The following is an 18,141-nucleotide window of genomic DNA, read 5'->3' as shown; positions in this document are numbered from 1 at the left end:
GTGATTGGAGGGCATGGGCCAGATCAGCTCAATAACAACGGTAGGAGGCTGCTAGATTTTTGTGCAGCCCATGGGCTTGTAATTACCAACACGCTGTTCCGGCATCGGCGCATCCACACAACATCATGGATGCATGCCGGGTCCAAGCAAGAACATCTGCTGGACTACATAGTGACGGACCAGCGAATGCGAGCCCATGTCCTTGACACCAGGACCTACCGTGGAGCTGATCTGCCCTCTGACCATCGACTAGTCATCTGTAAGATGCGCCTGCCATTCTTCCACTCCGGTGGTGGGTGTACACCCAGGACCCCATTCCAACCTAAAGTGGCCTGGTCTCAGTTATCTGATGAAAGTTGCAAGCGAGAATTTCACCATCGCTTGCGGCTGGGATTGGCATCGTCCCCGACTCCTCCTGATGTCGAGGGTAAATGGGCGAGGTTTAGGACTGTGACTCATGCAGCTGCAATGGCTGCTTTGGGTACGCGGTCCAGACCTCCCCAGACACCCTGGATGACAGAGGAGTTGTTCAGGATGGTTGAGAAAAAGCGACAGGCCCACTGTCATCGGCTACAGAATCCCACGTCAGAGAATGAGGAGGCTTACCGCAGCCTTCGCTCGGAGGTTCGGAGAGCCGTGAGGCGCTGCAAGGATGGGTGGTGGTCGCGGGTTGCTGAGGAGATGGAGTCTGCCTCAGTGGCCCGTGATCACAAATCTCTATTTAACTCCATCAAAAAAGTAACCTGCAGCGCCACACCTATTACCATCATTAGGGGAAAAAACGGTGATCCAATTTCCGACCCCCAGGAACAGGTTCGCAGATTTGCTGAGCATTTCTGTGAGGTCCTGGGGGAGGGAAAATCCCTCAGCCAGGAAAACATCGCGGCACAAAGTGAGGATGACCCTGCTGAGGCTGCGGTGCCTCAAATATTGGATGAAGTCACCCCCTGTGAGTGGCTGGCTGAGGTGCCATCTGCTGAGGAAGTATTGAAGGCGATCCGGAGTCTGAGACCAGGAAAGGCAGCGGGCAGAGATGATCTCCCAAGCGAAATGCTGAGGGAGGGTGGCGTTTGTGCACAGACTGCCCTATATGACATCATAACAACAGTCTGGACCACTGGACGGGTTCCGCAGGATTGGAAGGATGCCCTGGTGGTCCCCCTTTTTAAGAAGGGGGACCGCACAGACTGTAACAACTACAGGGGCATCTCACTCCTCAGTGTGCCGGGAAAGGTCCTGGCAAGGATTATTCAGCATCGCCTTGCCAGGCACGCTGAGGAGAGGCTTGCGGAGCCACAATGCGGTTTCAGGAAAGGGCGGTCCTGCACAGATGCCATATTTTCTGTCCGTCTGCTACAGCAGAGGTGTAGGGAATTCCAACAAGACCTACATCTCTGCTTTATTGACCTGGTCAAGGCCTATGATACCATCAGTAGGCCTGGGCTCTGGGTCGTTCTTCGTGCTTTTGGAGTACCTGACCCTCTGCTCACGATCATTAAGGACCTTCATGATGGTGAGCGGGCCCGGGTAAAACTACGTGGCCGGGAGTCAGAGCCATTCCCTGTACACCTTGGGGTGCGACAGGGATGTCCTTTGGCTCCCACATTATTTAACATCTATTTTGACCACGTAGTTCGTGAAGCCTTCAATAGCTGTACCGGGGGAATCTCCATATGGTACAGATATAATGGGAGGCTAATCGATGCCCGGGTGCGGTCAAGGGATGGCTCCCTATTGCTCAACCACGTTATGTATGCTGATGACTTGGTAATAGCTGCTCAGTCAGAGGAGGAGTTGGAGACGCTGCTGCTGAGACTGGAGCATGCCACTAAGAGGTGGGGCCTTACCATCAGCCCCACCAAAACTAAGCACCTGCCTGGGTATTTTGTACCATCGGACACTCCACCCCCACAACTCCCAATCGGTGATGGGGCAGTTGTGGAGAGAGTGGAGAGTTTCCCATACCTGGGCAGTGTGCTTATGACTGGCTCCAGTTTAACAGCAGAGGTCTCACTCCGAATCAGTCGAGCGGCAATATCTTTTCATCGGTTGCGTAACGCTGTGTGGAAGCTACCTGGTCTGTCGCTCCGCACTAAGCTTCAGGTCTTCTCGGCCACGGTCATTCCCTCCCTTCTCTATGCTTGCGAAACGTGGACCCCCCTAATGGAACATCTTCGCCGGTTAGAAACATTTAGGCTGGCCTGCCTACGATCCATCCTGGGTTTAACCAGACTGGATTGTGTGAGGAGCTCACAAATCCTTGAAAGATCTGGGCAGGGTCCCATCGGTGAGCTCCTCCGGCAGGCAAGGCTGCGATGGCTGGGTCATGTAGCCCGCATGCCCAGCCACCGCATGCCGAAACAGCTTTTGTTTGGCCGGATTGAGGGGGCTAAGCGGGCGCGGCACGGGCTAGAGAAGAGATGGAGTGATGTGGTACAGGAGGACGTGGAGCTGAGTGGACTTGCCGATGACTGGTACCAGCGGTGTCAAGATCGGCCTCTGTGGAGGAGGCTCGTGAAGGATGCTACTGGGCAGTTGGAGGCAGTCGCCCTCCAACAACAACGGAGGGCGGAGGAGCGACGCTCACAACAGCGAGCGGAGCGCCGGGTGGCTAAAGCACAGCAGGTTGGCACAGTAGGGGGCACAGGTGGTGCATCAGCCAGTCATCTCAGTCAGTCGACCCGTGGCACCTGGGTCTGCCCCGTGACCTCCTGCCAGCGGGCGTTCGACACTTCACGTGGCCTCAGGGTGCACATAGCCTGGCACAAGCGTCGTGGTGACGTCACCGCCACTTAGTGGCGAATGGCGGTTGTTGTTGTTGTTGTGTGTGTGTAGGTGTGTGTAGGTGTAGGTGTGTGTAGGTGTAGGTGTGTGTAGGTGTGTGTGTACAGGTGTGTGTACAGGTGTGTGTGGGTGTGTAGGTGTGTGTGTGTAGGTGTGTGTACAGGTGTGTGTGTGTAGGTGTGTGTGTAGGTGGGGAGCGATAGTGTAGCGGTTAGCGCGCTGCGCTATGAACCTGGCGACTCGGGTTCGATTCCCGCTCACGGCCAACACCGGTGATGATTATCTGAACAGGTCCCGGGCCTCCCCTAGGTCGACTCAGCCTCAAATTAGTACCTGGTGCTGTGTGTAAACATCGCCACTGGGGAGACAAAGGCGGTCGGGCGTGGTGCTGGCCACCCACCCCCGTGTACCGTTCCGGCCTTCATAGGTGCTCGCTAACAGCACTTGCCCCTACAGTCTGGTAAGGCTATATGGGGGATCTTTGTCTTTATCTTTGTGTACAGGTGGTGACTGGCTCCAGTTTAACAGCAGAGGTTTCACTCCGAATCAGTCGAGCGGCAATATATTTTCATCGGTTGCGTAACGCTGTGTGGAAGCTACCTGGTCTGTCGCTCCGCACTAAGCTTCAGGTCTTCTCGGCCACGGTCATTCCCTCCCTTCTCTACGCTTGCGAAACGTGGACCCCCCCTAATGGAACATCCTCGCCTGTTAGAAACATTTAGGCTGGCCTGCCTACGATCCATCCTGGGTTTAACCAATCTTGAAAGATCTGGGCAAGGTCCCATCGGTGAGCTCCTCCGGCAGGCAAGGCTGCGATGGCTGGGTCATGTAGCCCGCATGCCCAGCCACCGCATGCCGAAACAGCTTTTGTTTGGCCGGATCGAGGCGGCTAAACGGGCGCGGCACGGGCTAGAGAAGAGATGGAGTGATGTGGTACAGAAAGACGTGGAGCTGAGTGGACTTGCCGATGACTGGTACCAGCGGTGTCAAGATCAGCCTCTGTGGAGGAGGCTCGTGAAGGATGCTACTGGGCAGTTGGAGGCAGTCGCCCTCCAACAACAACGGAGGGCGGAGGAGCGACGCTCACAACAACGAGCGGAGCGCCGGGTGGCTAAAGCACAGCAGGTTGGCACAGTAGGGGGCACAGGTGGCGCATCAGCCAGTCATCTCAGTCAGTCGACCCGTGGCACCTGCTGGGTCAGCCCCGTGACCTCCTGCCAGCGGGCGTTCGAAACTCCACGTGGCCTCAAGGTGCACATGGCCTGGCACAAGCGTCGTGGTGACGTCACCGCCACTTAGTGGCGAATGGCGGTTGTTGTTAACTTGTTATAGGTGTGTGTACAGGTGTGTATAGGTGTGTGTATAGGTGTGTGTACAGGTGTGTGTATGTATAGGTGTGTGTGTAGGTGTGTGTGTACAGGTGTGTGTACAGGTGTGTGTGTACAGGTGTGTATAGGTGTGTGTACAGGTGTGTATAGGTGTGTGTACAAGTGTGTGTGTACAGGTGTGTACAGGTGTGTGTGTACAGGTGTGTGTACAGGTGTGTGTGTACAGGTGTATGTGTACAGGTGTGTGTACAGGTGTGTGTACAGGTGTGTGTGTATAGGTGTGTGAGTGTGTGTGTGTGAGTACAGGTGTGTATAGGTGTGTGTACAGGTGTGTATAGGTGTGTGTACAAGTGTGTGTGTACAGGTGTGTGTACAGGTGTGTGTGTGTGTACAGGTGTGTGTGTATAGGTGTGTGTGTGTACAGGTGTGTGTACAGGTGTGTGTGTGTACAGGTGTGTGTACAGGTGTGTGTGTGTATAGGTGTGTGAGTGTAGGTGTGGAGTGTGTGTGTGAGTACAGGTGTGTATAGGTGTGTGTACAGGTGTGTGTGTACAGGTGTGTGTGTACAGGTGTGTGTGTATAGGTGTGTGTGTGTAGGTGTGTGTGTGTAGGTGTGATGGGGGGAGCGGTAGTGTAGCGGTTAGCGCTACACTGCGCTATGAACCTGGCGACCCGGGTTCGATTCCCGCTCACGGCCAACACCGCCAGTGACGGCGACTATCTGAACCGATCCTGGGCCTCCCCTAGGTCGACTCAGCCTCAAATGAGTACCTGGTGTAGCGGTGTGTAGTAAACATCGCCACTGGGGAGACAAAGGCGGTCGGGCGTGGTGCTGGCCACCCACCCCCTCGTGTAACGTGCCGGCCTTCATAGGTGCTCGCTAACAGTACTTGCCCCTACAGTCTGTTACAGGCTACACGGGGGATCTTTGTCTGTGTGTGTGGTGTGTGTAGTACATAGACACTGCTGCTGCTACTCGCTAGCTAGCAGCACTTGCCCCTACATTCCTGCTAGAAGCTACCTGGGGGAGCTTTGTCTGTGTGTGGTGTGTGTAGTACATAGACACTGCTGCTGCTGCTACTCGCTAGCTAACAGCACTTGCCCCTACAGCCCTGCTAGAGGCTACCTGGGGTAGCTTTGTCTGTGTGTGGTGTGTGTAGTACATAGACACTGCTGCTGATACTCGCTAGCTAACAGCACTTGCCCCTACAGCCCTGCTAGAGGCTACCTGGGGGAGCTTTGTCTGTGTGTGGTGTGTGTAGTACATAGACACTGCTACTGCTACTCGCTAGCTAACAGCACTTGCCCCTACAGCCCTGCTAGAGGCTACCTGGGGGAGCTTTGTCTGTGTGTGGTGTCTGTAGTACATAGACACTGCTGCTGCTACTCGCTAGCTAACAGCACTTGCCCCTACAGTTCTGCTAGAGGCTACCTGGGGGAGCTTTGTCTGTGTGTGTGTTTCCTGTGTCACTGTACCCCTGGAGATGTGTGTGTGTGCTGTGTGTATGTTGTGTTCGTTGTGTGCGCTGTGTGTGTGTGCGCTGTGTGTGTGCTGTGTGTGTGCTGTGTGTGTGTGTGGTGTGTGTGTGCATGTGTGGTGTATGTGTGGTGTATGTGTGTGTCTGTGTATGTGTGTGTGTATGTCTGTGTATGTGTGTGTGTGTCTGTGTGTGTGTGTGGTGTGTGTGTGTATGTGTCTGTGTATGTGTGTATGTGTGTGTGTATGTGTGTGTGTGTAGTGTATGTGTGTATGTGTGTGTATGTGTGTGTGTGTATGTGTGTGTGTGTAGTGTATGTGTGTATGTATGTGTCTGTGTGTGTGGTGTATGTGTGTCTGTGTGTATGTGTGTGTATGTATGTGTGTATGTGTGTCTGTGTGTGTGTCTGTGTGTGTATGTGTGTGTGTCTGTGTGTATGTATGTGTGTATATGGTGTGTATGTATGTATATGTGTATGTATGTGTGTCTGTGTGTGTGTATGTGTGTGTATGTGTGTGTGTATGTGTATATGTGTGGTGTATGTGTGTATGTATGTGTGTCTGTCTGTGTGTCTGTGTGTGGTGTATGTGTGTATGTATGTGTGTATGTGTGTATGTATGTGTGTATGTGTGTATGTATGTGTGTATGTGTGTATGTATGTGTGTATGTGTGGTGTATGTATGTGTGTATATGGTGTGTATGTATGTGTGTATGTCTGTGTGTGTCTGTGTGTGTGTATATGGTGTGTGTGTATGTGTGTGTATGTCTGTGTGTGTCTGTGTGTGTCTGTGTGTCTGTGTGTGTATGTGTGTCTGTGTGTGTGGCTACTCACTGCAATAGCCGCGGCAGCGGCAGCAGCAGCAGCAGCGTCGTCGTCGCTGTGGAGCGGCGTAAGAGCGGCAGGAAACCCCTGGGTCACGACCACAGCGACTGTGGCGGTGTGTGGCCCGTGTTGGAGGGCTCGCCCACCCAACACACAGCGCGTCGCACCGACACGCCCACACGGCGCGTCACACACTAACACACGCCCACCCATAGCGCGTCACGCCAACACGCCCACCCACCACACAGCGCGTCGCACCGACACGCCCACACGGCGCGTCACACACTAACACACGCCCACCCATAGCGCGTCACCACCAACACGCCCACCCACCAAACAACGCGTCATACCGACACGCCCACACGGCGCGTCACACACCAACACGCCCACGCAGGGCGTCACACCAACACGCCCACACAGCGCGTCACACACTAACACACCCACCCACACAGCGCGTCACACCAACACGCCCACACGGCGCGTCACACACTAACACACGCCCACCCATAGCGCGTCACACCAACACGCCCACCCACCACACAGCGCGTCACACCGACACGCCCACACGGCGCGTCACACACCAACACGCCCACACAGGGCGTCACACCAACACGCCCACACAGCGCGTCACACACTAACACACACCCACCCACACAGCGCGTCACACCAACACGCCCACACAGCGCGTCACACACTAACACGCACACCCACACAGCGCGTCACACCAACACGCCCACACAGCGCGTCACACCAACACGCCCACACAGCGCGTCACACACTAACACGCACACCCACACAGCGCGTCACACCAACACGCCCACACAGCGCGTCACACCAACACGCCCACACAGCGCGTCACACACTAACACACACACCCACCCACTGCATCACCCACTCACTCATTCACTCACTCACAAACACACTCACACACTCACCCACCCACTCATTCACCCACTCACTCACACACTCACTCAACAACTCACTCACTCAGCCACTCACCCACTCACTCACCCACTCACTCACTCAACAACTCACTCACCCACTCAGCCACTCACTCAACAACTCACTCAGCCACTCACTCACTCACTCAGCCACTCACCCACTCACTCACCCACTCACTCACTCACCCACTCACTCACACACCCACTCACTCACTCAGTCACCCACTCACACACTCACTCAATCACCCACTCACTCACACACTCACTCACTCACACACTCACTCAGTCACCCACTCACACACCCACCCACTCACACACTCACTCACACACTCACTCAATCACACACTCACTCACACACTCACTCACTCAGTCACCCACTCACATACTCACCCACTCACTCACCCACTCACTCACATTCTGAGTGGGTGAGTGAGTGGGTGAATCAGTGAGTGGGTGACTGAGTGAGTGTGTGAGTGAGTCGGTAGGTGAGTGGGTGGGTGAGTGGTTGAGTATGTGAGTGAGGGGGTGAGTGGGCGATTATGTGATTATGTGAGTATATGAGTAAGTGGGTGGGTGAGTGGGTGAGTGAGTGGGTGAGTATGTGAGTAGGTGAGTGGGTGGGTGAGTGGGTGAGTGAGTGAGTGGGTGAGTAGGTGGGTGAGTATGAGTCGGTGAGTGAGTGGGTATGTGAGTAGGTAGGTGAGTGGGTGAATGGGTGGGTGAGTGGGTGAGTGGGTGAGTGAGTGGGTGAGTATGTGGCTGGGTGAGTAGGAGAGTGAGTATGTGGGTGAGTATGTGGGTGAGTATGTGGGTGGGTGAGTGAGTGAGTGAGTGGATGAGTGGGTGAGTGATGGGTGGATGAGTGGGTGGGTGAGTGAGTGGGTGAGTCAGTGAGTGGGTGGGTGAGTGGGTGAGTATGTGAGTAGATGAGTGAGTGGGTGAGTATGTGAGTAGGTGAGTGAGTGGGTGGGTGAGTATGTAAGTGGGTGAGTGGGTGAGTGAGTGTGAGTATGTGAGGAGGTGAGTGGGTGGGTGAGTAGGTGGGTGAGTGAGTGGGTGAGTAGGTGAGTAGGTGGGTGAGTGAGTGAGTGAATGGGTGGGTGAGTATGTGGGTGAATGGGTGAGTAGGTGAGTAGGTGGGTGAGTGAATGGGTGGGTGAGTATGTGGGTGAGTGAGTGGGTGAGTGGGTGAGTAGGTGGGTGAGTGAGTGAGCGTATAAGTAGGTGGACACAGAACAATCCAGTGTTGAATCATCTCTCTTTATTTTCAAATCGGTTTTTATTTTCATTTAAACCAGCTGTGTGTGTAGGTGAGTGAGTGAGTTATGTGGGTGTGTGAGTAGGTGAGTGATTGGGTGAGTATGTGAGTGAGTTAGTGGGTGGGTGAGTAGGTGAGTGATTGGGTGAGTATATGAGTGAGTTATGTGGGTGGGTGAGTAGGTGAGTGATTGGGTGAGTATGTGAGTGATTGGGTGAGTATGTGGGTGAGTATGTGGGTGGATGAGTGAGTGGGTGAGTGGGTGAGTAGGTGAGTGAATGGGTGACTGAGTTAGTGGGTGAGTGAGTGAGTCATTGAGTGAGTGAGTGGGTGAGTGAGTATGTGGGTGAGTATGTGGGTGGATGAGTGAGTGGGTGAGTGAGTGAGTCGTTGAGTGAGTGAGTGGGTGAGTGAGTATGTGGGTGAGTATGTGGGTGGATGAGTGAGTGGGTGAGTGAGTGGGTGAGTTGGTAAGATGTTAACAGCCCTCTGTCCCCCTGTACGCACTGCGTACTTATTTGGGTCTCTATGGGTCTCTGTGTGGTGAGTCTATGGGTCTCTGTGTGGTGAGTCTGTGGGTCTCTGTGTGGTGAGTCTGTGGGTCTCTGTGTGGTGAGTCTGTGGGTCTCTGTGTGGTGAGTCTGTGGGTCTCTGTGTGGTGAGTCTATGGGTCTCTGTGTGGTGAGTCTATGGGTCTCTGTGTGGTGAGTCTGTGGGTCTCTGTGTGGTGAGTCTATGGGTCTCTGTGTGGTGAGTCTGTGGGTCTCTGTGTGGTGAGTCTGTGGGTCTCTGTGTGGTGAGGCTATGGGTCTCTGTGTGGTGAGTCTGTGGGTCTCTGTGTGGTGAGTCTGTGGATTTACCATCTCCCCATCTCTCCTCCCCCTCCCTCAACATCCATCCTCCATCTCTCCCCACCCACTACCCCTCACCACCACTACCCACCCACCACTACCACCCACCTACAACCCCCTACCACCACCCACCCATTACTACCACTACCACTCACCACCACCCACCACTACCACCCACCCCACCCACCACTACCACCCACCACCACCAACCTACCCCTCACCACCACCACCACCACTACCACCCACCCACCCCTCACCAACACCCACCACCCACCCACCCCTCACGCCTCCCCACCCACCCACCCACTACCCCCCACCACCACCCACCACCACCCACCCCTCACCACCACCACCCACCCACAACCCCCTACTACCACCCACCCATTACTACCACTACCCCTCACCACTACCCACCACTACCACCCACCACCACCCACCACTACCCACCACTACCCCTCACCACCACCACCACCCCTCACCACCACCACCACCCACCACCAATACCCCTCAGCACCACCACCACCCCTCACCACCACCACCACCCACCACCAATACCCCTCAGCACCACCACCCCCCCCCCACCACCACCACCCACCACCCACCACCACCACCCACCACCCGCTACCACCACCCCCCACCACCACCTCACCACCACCACCACCCACCACCCGCTACCACCACCCCCACCCACCCACAACCCCCTACCACCACCCACCCATTACTACCACTACCCCTCACCACTACCCACCACTACCACCCACCCCACCCACCACTACCACCCCACCCCCCACCACCACTACCCCTCACCACCACCACCCACCACCACTACCACCCACCACCACCCACCACTACCACCCCACCCCCCACCACCACTACCCCTCACCACCACCACCACCACCAATACCCCTCAGCACCACCACCACCCACCACCACCACCCCCCCCCCACCACCCCCACCACCACCCACCACCACCCCCCACCACCCACCCCCGTCACGCCCCCCCGTGCAGCTGCTATGGCTCTGGGTCCACGACCCGTCCCAGCAGCAGCGGCAGGCCGGCCGACCCCGGCGCGGGGCGGTCTCTGAGCAGGAAGAGGAAGGGCCGCTCCAGGGCCAACTCGCGGAGGCTGCGGCTGGCCGACGCCGCCGTCGCCGCCGCAGCCTCCGCGCCCTCCTCGTCCACGCGCACGAAGGCCGAGTGCGAAACGTCGGACACCCACAGGCGCTCCGCGGAGAGGCCACGGAGGTCGGCGGCGGGGGAGAAGAGGTGGGTCAGGGGCTTGGGGGCTGTGGGGGGGGGTGGGTGGGTGGGGGGGTGGGTGGTGAGAGGGGTGGTGGTGAGTGTAGTGGTGAGTGTGGTGGTGAGTGTGGTGGTGAGTGTAGTGGTGAGTGAGTGTAGTGGTGGTGAGTGTAGTGGTGAGTGTGGTAGTGATGTGACACTCACACACCAACACCTGCCCACCACCACCACCACCTGGCCACCACCACTACCACCACAACCACCACCACTACCACCACAACCACCACCACTACCACCACAACCACCACCACTACCACCACAACCACCACCACCACAACCACCACCACAACCACCACCACTACCACCACCACCACTACCACCACCACCACCACTACCACCACCACCACAACCACCACCACCACAACCACCACCACCACTACCACCACCACCACTACCACCATCACCACCACCACCACCGCCACCACTACCACAACCACCACCACCACTACCACCACCACTACCACCACCACCACTACCACCACAACCACCACCACCACTACCACCACAACCACCACCACCACCGCCACCACCACAACCACCACCACCACTACCACCACCACAACCACCACTACCACTACCACCACCACCACCACTTACCCATGTCCTGCAGGGCCCTCGTGAGGTCCACCTTCTCCCGTAGTGTCACCTTGGGAATGGCCACGGCCATCACAACGTCCTTCATGTTGCTGAGTCCGGCACGGAAGTCGGAGGCGCGGATGTTCGTCTGCATCGCCCTGAAGTCCTCGTCCGAATCCTGGGAGCTCACCGTGACCAGGCTCGAGTTCTTGCAGAAGGGGAACTCGGCAAACTGGAGGTTGGAGGGAGATTGGAGGGAGGTCACACGGTCGAGAAGGGACCTCGGGGGCAGCCCTGTCACACTCACTTTTGTGGGTTCCGTTTTGAGCGCGGAGCGGAAGCCAGAGAGCCCCTCTGAGACCAGGCCCAAAGCCTGCGTCACTCTCACCTTGGTAGGGACGAGAGCCCCTCTGAGACCAGGCCCGAGGCCTGTGTCACTCTCACCTCGGTAGGGACGAGAGCCCCTCTGACACCAGGCCCGAGGCCTGTGTCACTCTCACCTCGGTAGGGACGAGAGCCCCTCTGACACCAGGCCCGAGGCCTGTGTCACTCTCACCTCGGTAGGGACGAGAGCCCCTCTGACACCAGGCCCGAGGCCTGTGTCACTCTCACCTCGGTAGGGACGAGAGCCCCTCTGACACCAGGCCCGAGGCCTGTGTCACTCTCACCTCGGTAGGGACGAGAGCCCCTCTGAGACCAGGCCCAAAGCCTGCGTCACTCTCACCTTGGTAGGGACGAGAGCCCCTCTGAGACCAGGCCCGAGGCCTGTGTCACTCTCACCTTGGTAGGGACGAGAGCCCCTCTGAGACCAGGCCCGAGGCCTGCGTCACTCTCATCTTGGTAGGGACGAGAGCCCCTCTGAGACCAGGCCCGAGGCCTGTGTCACTCTCAGCTCGGTAGGGACGAGAGCCCCTCTGAGACCAGGCCCAAAGCCTGCGTCACTCTCAGCTCGGTAGGGACGAGAGCCCCTCTGAGACCAGGCCCGAGGCCTGCGTCACTCTCACCTCGGTAGGGACGAGAGCCCCTCTGAGACCAGGCCCAAGGCCTGTGTCACTCTCACCTTGGTAGGGACGAGAGCCCCTCTGAGACCAGGCCCGAGGCCTGCGTCACCCTCAGCTCGGTAGGGACGAGAGCCCCTCTGAGACCAGGCCCAAAGCCTGCGTCACTCTCACCTTGGTAGGGACGAGAGCCCCTCTGAGACCAGGCCCGAGGCCTGCGTCACTCTCACCTTGGTAGGGACGAGAGCCCCTCTGAGACCAGGCCCAAAGCCTGCGTCACCCTCAGCTCGGTAGGGACGAGAGCCCCTCTGAGACCAGGCCCGAGGCCTGCGTCACCCTCAGCTCGGTAGGGACGAGAGCCCCTCTGAGACCAGGCCCGAGGCCTGCGTCACTCTCACCTTGGTAGGGACGAGAGCCCCTCTGAGACCAGGCCCGAGCCTGTGTCACCCTCACCTTGGTAGGGACGAGAGCCCCTCTGAGACCAGGCCCGAGCCTGTGTCACCCTCACCTTGGTAGGGACGAGAGCCCCTCTGAGACCAGGCCCAAAGCCTGTGTCACCCTCAGCTCGGTAGGGACGAGAGCCCCTCTGAGACCAGGCCCGAGGCCTGCGTCACTCTCAGCTCGGTAGGGACGAGAGCCCCTCTGAGACCAGGCCAAAAGCCTGTGTCACCCTCAGCTCGGTAGGGACGAGAGCCCCTCTGAGACCAGGCCCGAGGCCTGCGTCACTCTCAGCTCGGTAGGGACGAGAGCCCCTCTGAGACCAGGCCCGAGGCCTGTGTCACTCTCACCTCGGTAGGGACGAGAGCCCCTCTGAGACCAGGCCCGAGGCCTGTGTCACTCTCACCTTGGTAGGGACGAGAGCCCCTCTGAGACCAGGCCCGAGGCCTGCGTCACTCTCAGCTCGGTAGGGACGAGAGCCCCTCTGAGACCAGGCCCAAAGCCTGCGTCACTCTCAGCTCGGTAGGGACGAGAGCCCCTCTGAGATCAGGCCCAAAGCCTGTGTCACCCTCAGCTCGGTAGGGACGAGAGCCCCTCTGAGACCAGGCCCAAAGCCTGTGTCACCCTCAGCTCGGTAGGGACGAGAGCCCCTCTGAGACCAGGCCCGAGGCCTGCGTCACTCTCAGCTCGGTAGGGACGAGAGCCCCTCTGAGACCAGGCCCGAGGCCTGCGTCACTCTCACCTCGGTAGGGACGAGAGCCCCTCTGAGACCAGGCCCGAGCCTGTGTCACCCTCACCTTGGTAGGGACGAGAGCCCCTCTGAGACCAGGCCCGAGCCTGTGTCACCCTCACCTTGGTAGGGACGAGAGCCCCTCTGAGACCAGGCCCAAAGCCTGTGTCACCCTCAGCTCGGTAGGGACGAGAGCCCCTCTGAGACCAGGCCCGAGGCCTGCGTCACTCTCAGCTCGGTAGGGACGAGAGCCCCTCTGAGACCAGGCCAAAAGCCTGTGTCACCCTCAGCTCGGTAGGGACGAGAGCCCCTCTGAGACCAGGCCCGAGGCCTGCGTCACTCTCAGCTCGGTAGGGACGAGAGCCCCTCTGAGACCAGGCCCGAGGCCTGTGTCACTCTCACCTCGGTAGGGACGAGAGCCCCTCTGAGACCAGGCCCGAGGCCTGTGTCACTCTCACCTTGGTAGGGACGAGAGCCCCTCTGAGACCAGGCCCGAGGCCTGCGTCACTCTCAGCTCGGTAGGGACGAGAGCCCCTCTGAGACCAGGCCCAAAGCCTGCGTCACTCTCAGCTCGGTAGGGACGAGAGCCCCTCTGAGACCAGGCCCAAAGCCTGCGTCACCCTCAGCTCGGTAGGGACGAGAGCCCCTCTGAGACCAGGCCCAAAGCCTGTGTCACCCTCAGCTCGGTAGGGACGAGAGCCCCTCTGAGACCAGGCCCGAGGCCTGCGTCACTCTCAGCTCGGTAGGGACGAGAGCCCCTCTGAGACCAGGCCCGAGGCCTGCGTCACTCTCACCTCGGTAGGGACGAGAGCCCCTCTGAGACCAGGCCCGAGGCCTGTGTCACTCTCAGCTCGGTAGGGACGAGAGCCCCTCTGAGACCAGGCCCGAGGCCTGCGTCACTCTCACCTTGGTAGGGACGAGAGCCCCTCTGAGACCAGGCCCGAGGCCTGTGTCACTCTCACCTTGGTAGGGACGAGAGCCCCTCTGAGACCAGGCCCAAAGCCTGCGTCACTCTCACCTTGGTAGGGACGAGAGCCCCTCTGAGACCAGGCCCGAGGCCTGCGTCACCCTCAGCTCGGTAGGGACGAGAGCCCCTCTGAGACCAGGCCCAAAGCCTGCGTCACTCTCAGCTCGGTAGGGACGAGAGCCCCTCTGAGACCAGGCCCGAAGTCTGCGTCACTCTCACCTTGGTAGGGACGAGAGCCCCTCTGAGACCAGGCCTGAGGCCTGTGTCACTCTCAGCTCGGTAGGGACGAGAGCCCCTCTGAGACCAGGCCCAAAGCCTGCGTCACTCTCAGCTCGGTAGGGACGAGAGCCCCTCTGAGACCAGGCCCAAAGCCTGTGTCACTCTCACCTCAGTAGGGACGAGAGCCCCTCTGAGACCAGGCCCGAGGCCTGCGTCACTCTCACCTTGGTAGGGACGAGAGCCCCTCTGAGACCAGGCCTGAGGCCTGTGTCACTCTCACCTTGGTAGGGACGAGAGCCCCTCTGAGACCAGGCCCGAGGCCTGCGTCACTCTCACCTCGGTAGGGACGAGAGCCCCTCTGAGACCAGGCCCGAGGCCTGCGTCACTCTCACCTCGGTAGGGACGAGAGCCCCTCTGAGACCAGGCCCGAGGCCTGCGTCACTCTCAGCTCGGTAGGGACGAGAGCCCCTCTGAGACCAGGCCCAAAGCCTGCGTCACTCTCAGCTCGGTAGGGACGAGAGCCCCTCTGAGACCAGGCCCGAGGCCTGCGTCACTCTCAGCTTGGTAGGGACGAGAGCCCCTCTGAGACCAGGCCCGAGGCCTGTGTCACTCTCACCTCGGTAGGGACGAGAGCCCCTCTGAGACCAGGCCCAAAGCCTGTGTCACCCTCAGCTCGGTAGGGACGAGAGCCCCTCTGAGACCAGGCCCGAGGCCTGCGTCACCCTCAGCTCGGTAGGGACGAGAGCCCCTCTGAGACCAGGCCCGAGGCCTGCGTCACTCTCACCTTGGTAGGGACGAGAGCCCCTCTGAGACCAGGCCCGAGGCCTGCGTCACTCTCACCTTGGTAGGGACGAGAGCCCCTCTGAGACCAGGCCCGAAGTCTGTGTCACTCTCACCTTGGTAGGGACGAGAGCCCCTCTGAGACCAGGCCCAAAGCCTGTGTCACCCTCAGCTCGGTAGGGACGAGAGCCCCTCTGAGACCAGGCCCGAGCCTGTGTCACTCTCACCTCGGTAGGGACGAGAGCCCCTCTGAGACCAGGCCCGAAGTCTGTGTCACTCTCACCTTGGTAGGGACGAGAGCCCCTCTGAGACCAGGCCCAAAGCCTGCGTCACTCTCACCTCGGTAGGGACGAGAGCCCCTCTGAGACCAGGCCCGAGGCCTGCGTCACTCTCACCTTGGTAGGGACGAGAGCCCCTCTGAGACCAGGCCCGAGGCCTGCGTCACTCTCACCTTGGTAGGGACGAGAGCCCCTCTGAGACCAGGCCCGAAGTCTGTGTCACTCTCACCTTGGTAGGGACGAGAGCCCCTCTGAGACCAGGCCCAAAGCCTGTGTCACCCTCAGCTCGGTAGGGACGAGAGCCCCTCTGAGACCAGGCCCGAGCCTGTGTCACTCTCACCTCGGTAGGGACGAGAGCCCCTCTGAGACCAGGCCCGAGGCCTGCGTCACTCTCACCTCGGTAGGGACGAGAGCCCCTCTGAGACCAGGCCCGAGGCCTGCGTCACTCTCACCTTGGTAGGGACGAGAGCCCCTCTGAGACCAGGCCTGAGGCCTGTGTCACCCTCAGCTTGGTAGGGACGAGAGCCCCTCTGAGACCAGGCCCGAGGCCTGTGTCACTCTCACCTCGGTAGGGACGAGAGCCCCTCTGAGACCAGGCCCAAAGCCTGCGTCACCCTCAGCTCGGTAGGGACGAGAGCCCCTCTGAGACCAGGCCCGAGGCCTGTGTCACGCTCACCTGGTAGGGACGACAGCCCCTCTGAGACCAGGCCCGAGGCCTGTGTCACTCTCACCTCGGTAGGGACTAGAGCCCCTCTGAGACCAGGCCAAAGTGTGCGTCACTCTCACCTTGGTAGGGACGAGAGCCCCTCTGAGACCAGGCCCGAAGTCTGCGTCACTCTCACCTGGTAGGGAAACAGGTCCTTGATGCGGAAGGGATAGGACGGCGCGTGGACCATGTCCACCATCTTCGTCTGGCCCATCGGGAGCACGAACTGCCTCTTCACCGTGTAGTCAACGTTGAACTTCGTCTTCCACTCGCCTGCAACGTGCAGCGGGGCACAGCGGGGCAGTTCGCTCTCATCTGTGGGTGTTGGTGTCTCTGTGGGTCTGTACGCTTGTTGGGGGAGCGGTGGGTGTAGTGGTTAGCGCCACGCCGCGCTACGAATCCCGGCGACCCGGGTTCGATTCCCGCTCACGGCCAACGGCACCGGTGACGGTTGTCTGAACCGGTCCCGGGCCTCCCCTAGGTCGACTCAGCCTCAAATGAGTACCCTGGTGTAGCGGTGTGTTAACATTGCCACTGGGGAGACAAAGGCGGCCGGGGGTGGTGCTGGCCACCCACCCCCTCGTGTGCCGTTAGCGGCCTTCATAGGTGCTCGCTAACAGCACTTGCCCCTACAGTCTGTTAAGGCTATGCGGGGGATCTTTGTCTTTGTATCTCTATGGGTATCTCTATGGGTCTCTGTGGGTGTCTCTATGGGTATCTCTATGGGTCTCTGTGGGTGTCTATATGGGTCTGTCTGTGTGTGTGTGGGTGTCTCTATGGGTCTCTGTGGGTGTCTATGGGTGTCTCTATGGGTATCTCTATAGGTGTCTATGGATGTCTCTATGGGTGTCTCTATGGGTCTCTGTGGGTGTCTATGGGTGTCTCTATGGGTGTCTCTGTGGGTGTCTCTATGGGTATCTCTATGGGTGTCTATGGGTGTCTCTATGGGTGTCTCTATGGGTCTCTCTGTGGGTGTCTCTGTGGGTCTGGCTGTCTGTGTGTGTCTGGCTGTGTGTGTATCTCTTTGGGTGTCTCTGTGGGTGTCTCTATGGGTCTCTCTATGGGTGTCTCTATGGGGTCTATGAGTGTCTCTATGGGTCTCTATGGGTCTATGAGTGTCTCTATGAGTCTATGGGTGTCTCTATGGGTCTCTATGGAGTCTATGGGTGTCTCTATGGGTGTCTCTATGGTTGTCTATGGGTGTCTCTATGGATCTGTCTGTGTGTGTGTGTGTGGGTGTCTCTATGGGTGTCTCTATGGGTCTATGAGTGTCTCTATGGCTCTCTATGGGTCTATGGGTGTCTCTAAGGGTGACTATGGGTGTCTCTATGGGTGTCTCTATGGGTGTCTCTGTGGGTGTCTCTATGGGGTCTATGAGTGTCTCTATGGGTCTCTATGGGTCTATGAGTGTCTCTATGGGGTCTATGGGTGTCTCTAAGGGTGACTATGGGTGTCTCTATGGGTGTCTCTATGGGTCTGTCTGTGTGTGTGTGGGTGTCTCTATGGGTGTCTCTATGGGTGTCTCTATTGGTGTCTATGGGTGTCTCTATGGGTCTGTGTGTGTGTGTGTGTGGGTGTCTCTATGGGTGTCTCTGTGGGTGTCTCTATGGGTGTCTCTGTGGGTGTCTATGGGTGTCTGTATGGGTGTCTCTATGGGTCTCTGTGGGTGTCTATGGGTGTCTCTAT

At 58.6% G+C, this 18,141-nt stretch overlaps 3 protein-coding genes across 11 annotated transcripts in view; all 3 read right to left on the bottom strand.

The window, feature by feature from the left end:
* Positions 1-6,619, bottom strand: part of LOC142923385 (mitogen-activated protein kinase 1-like) — a 64,079-nt gene extending 57,460 nt beyond the window's left edge. For all 9 annotated transcript variants that reach the window (XR_012940712.1, XR_012940714.1, XR_012940713.1 and 6 more), the window contains exon 1: positions 6,423-6,619. The gene's annotated coding sequence lies outside the window, so the exon portion shown is untranslated. The remainder of the gene's footprint in view (positions 1-6,422) is intronic.
* LOC142923397 (uncharacterized) overlaps positions 1-6,761 on the bottom strand; it is a 38,496-nt gene extending 31,735 nt beyond the window's left edge. The window contains exons 1-2 of the mRNA XM_076064485.1: positions 6,747-6,761; positions 3,195-6,414 (exon numbers count right to left, since the gene is read on the bottom strand). Of these exons, the coding sequence (XP_075920600.1) occupies positions 5,503-6,414; positions 6,747-6,761 (927 nt within the window). The 3' untranslated portion in view covers positions 3,195-5,502. The remainder of the gene's footprint in view (positions 1-3,194; positions 6,415-6,746) is intronic.
* A 3,686-nt stretch (positions 6,762-10,447) lies between these two features.
* On the bottom strand, positions 10,448-16,772 carry LOC142923387 (alpha-2-antiplasmin-like). The gene is made up of 3 exons (XM_076064474.1): positions 16,592-16,772; positions 11,361-11,571; positions 10,448-10,750 (listed from the first exon to the last, which is right to left on the bottom strand). The coding sequence occupies exons 1-3, from the start codon at positions 16,667-16,669 to the stop codon at positions 10,476-10,478; spliced, it is 564 nt and encodes a 187-aa protein (XP_075920589.1). The 5' UTR covers positions 16,670-16,772; the 3' UTR covers positions 10,448-10,475.
* Between the last annotated feature and the right edge of the window lie 1,369 nt (positions 16,773-18,141).

This window comes from Petromyzon marinus, unplaced genomic scaffold (assembly GCF_048934315.1).
Source record: "Petromyzon marinus isolate PM22_M1 ecotype Great Lakes invasive population unplaced genomic scaffold, UKy_Petmar_22M1.pri1.0 PM_Scaffold_48, whole genome shotgun sequence".
Lineage (NCBI taxonomy): Eukaryota > Metazoa > Chordata > Hyperoartia > Petromyzontiformes > Petromyzontidae > Petromyzon > Petromyzon marinus.
This window is presented reverse-complemented; position numbering and strand designations above follow the sequence as displayed.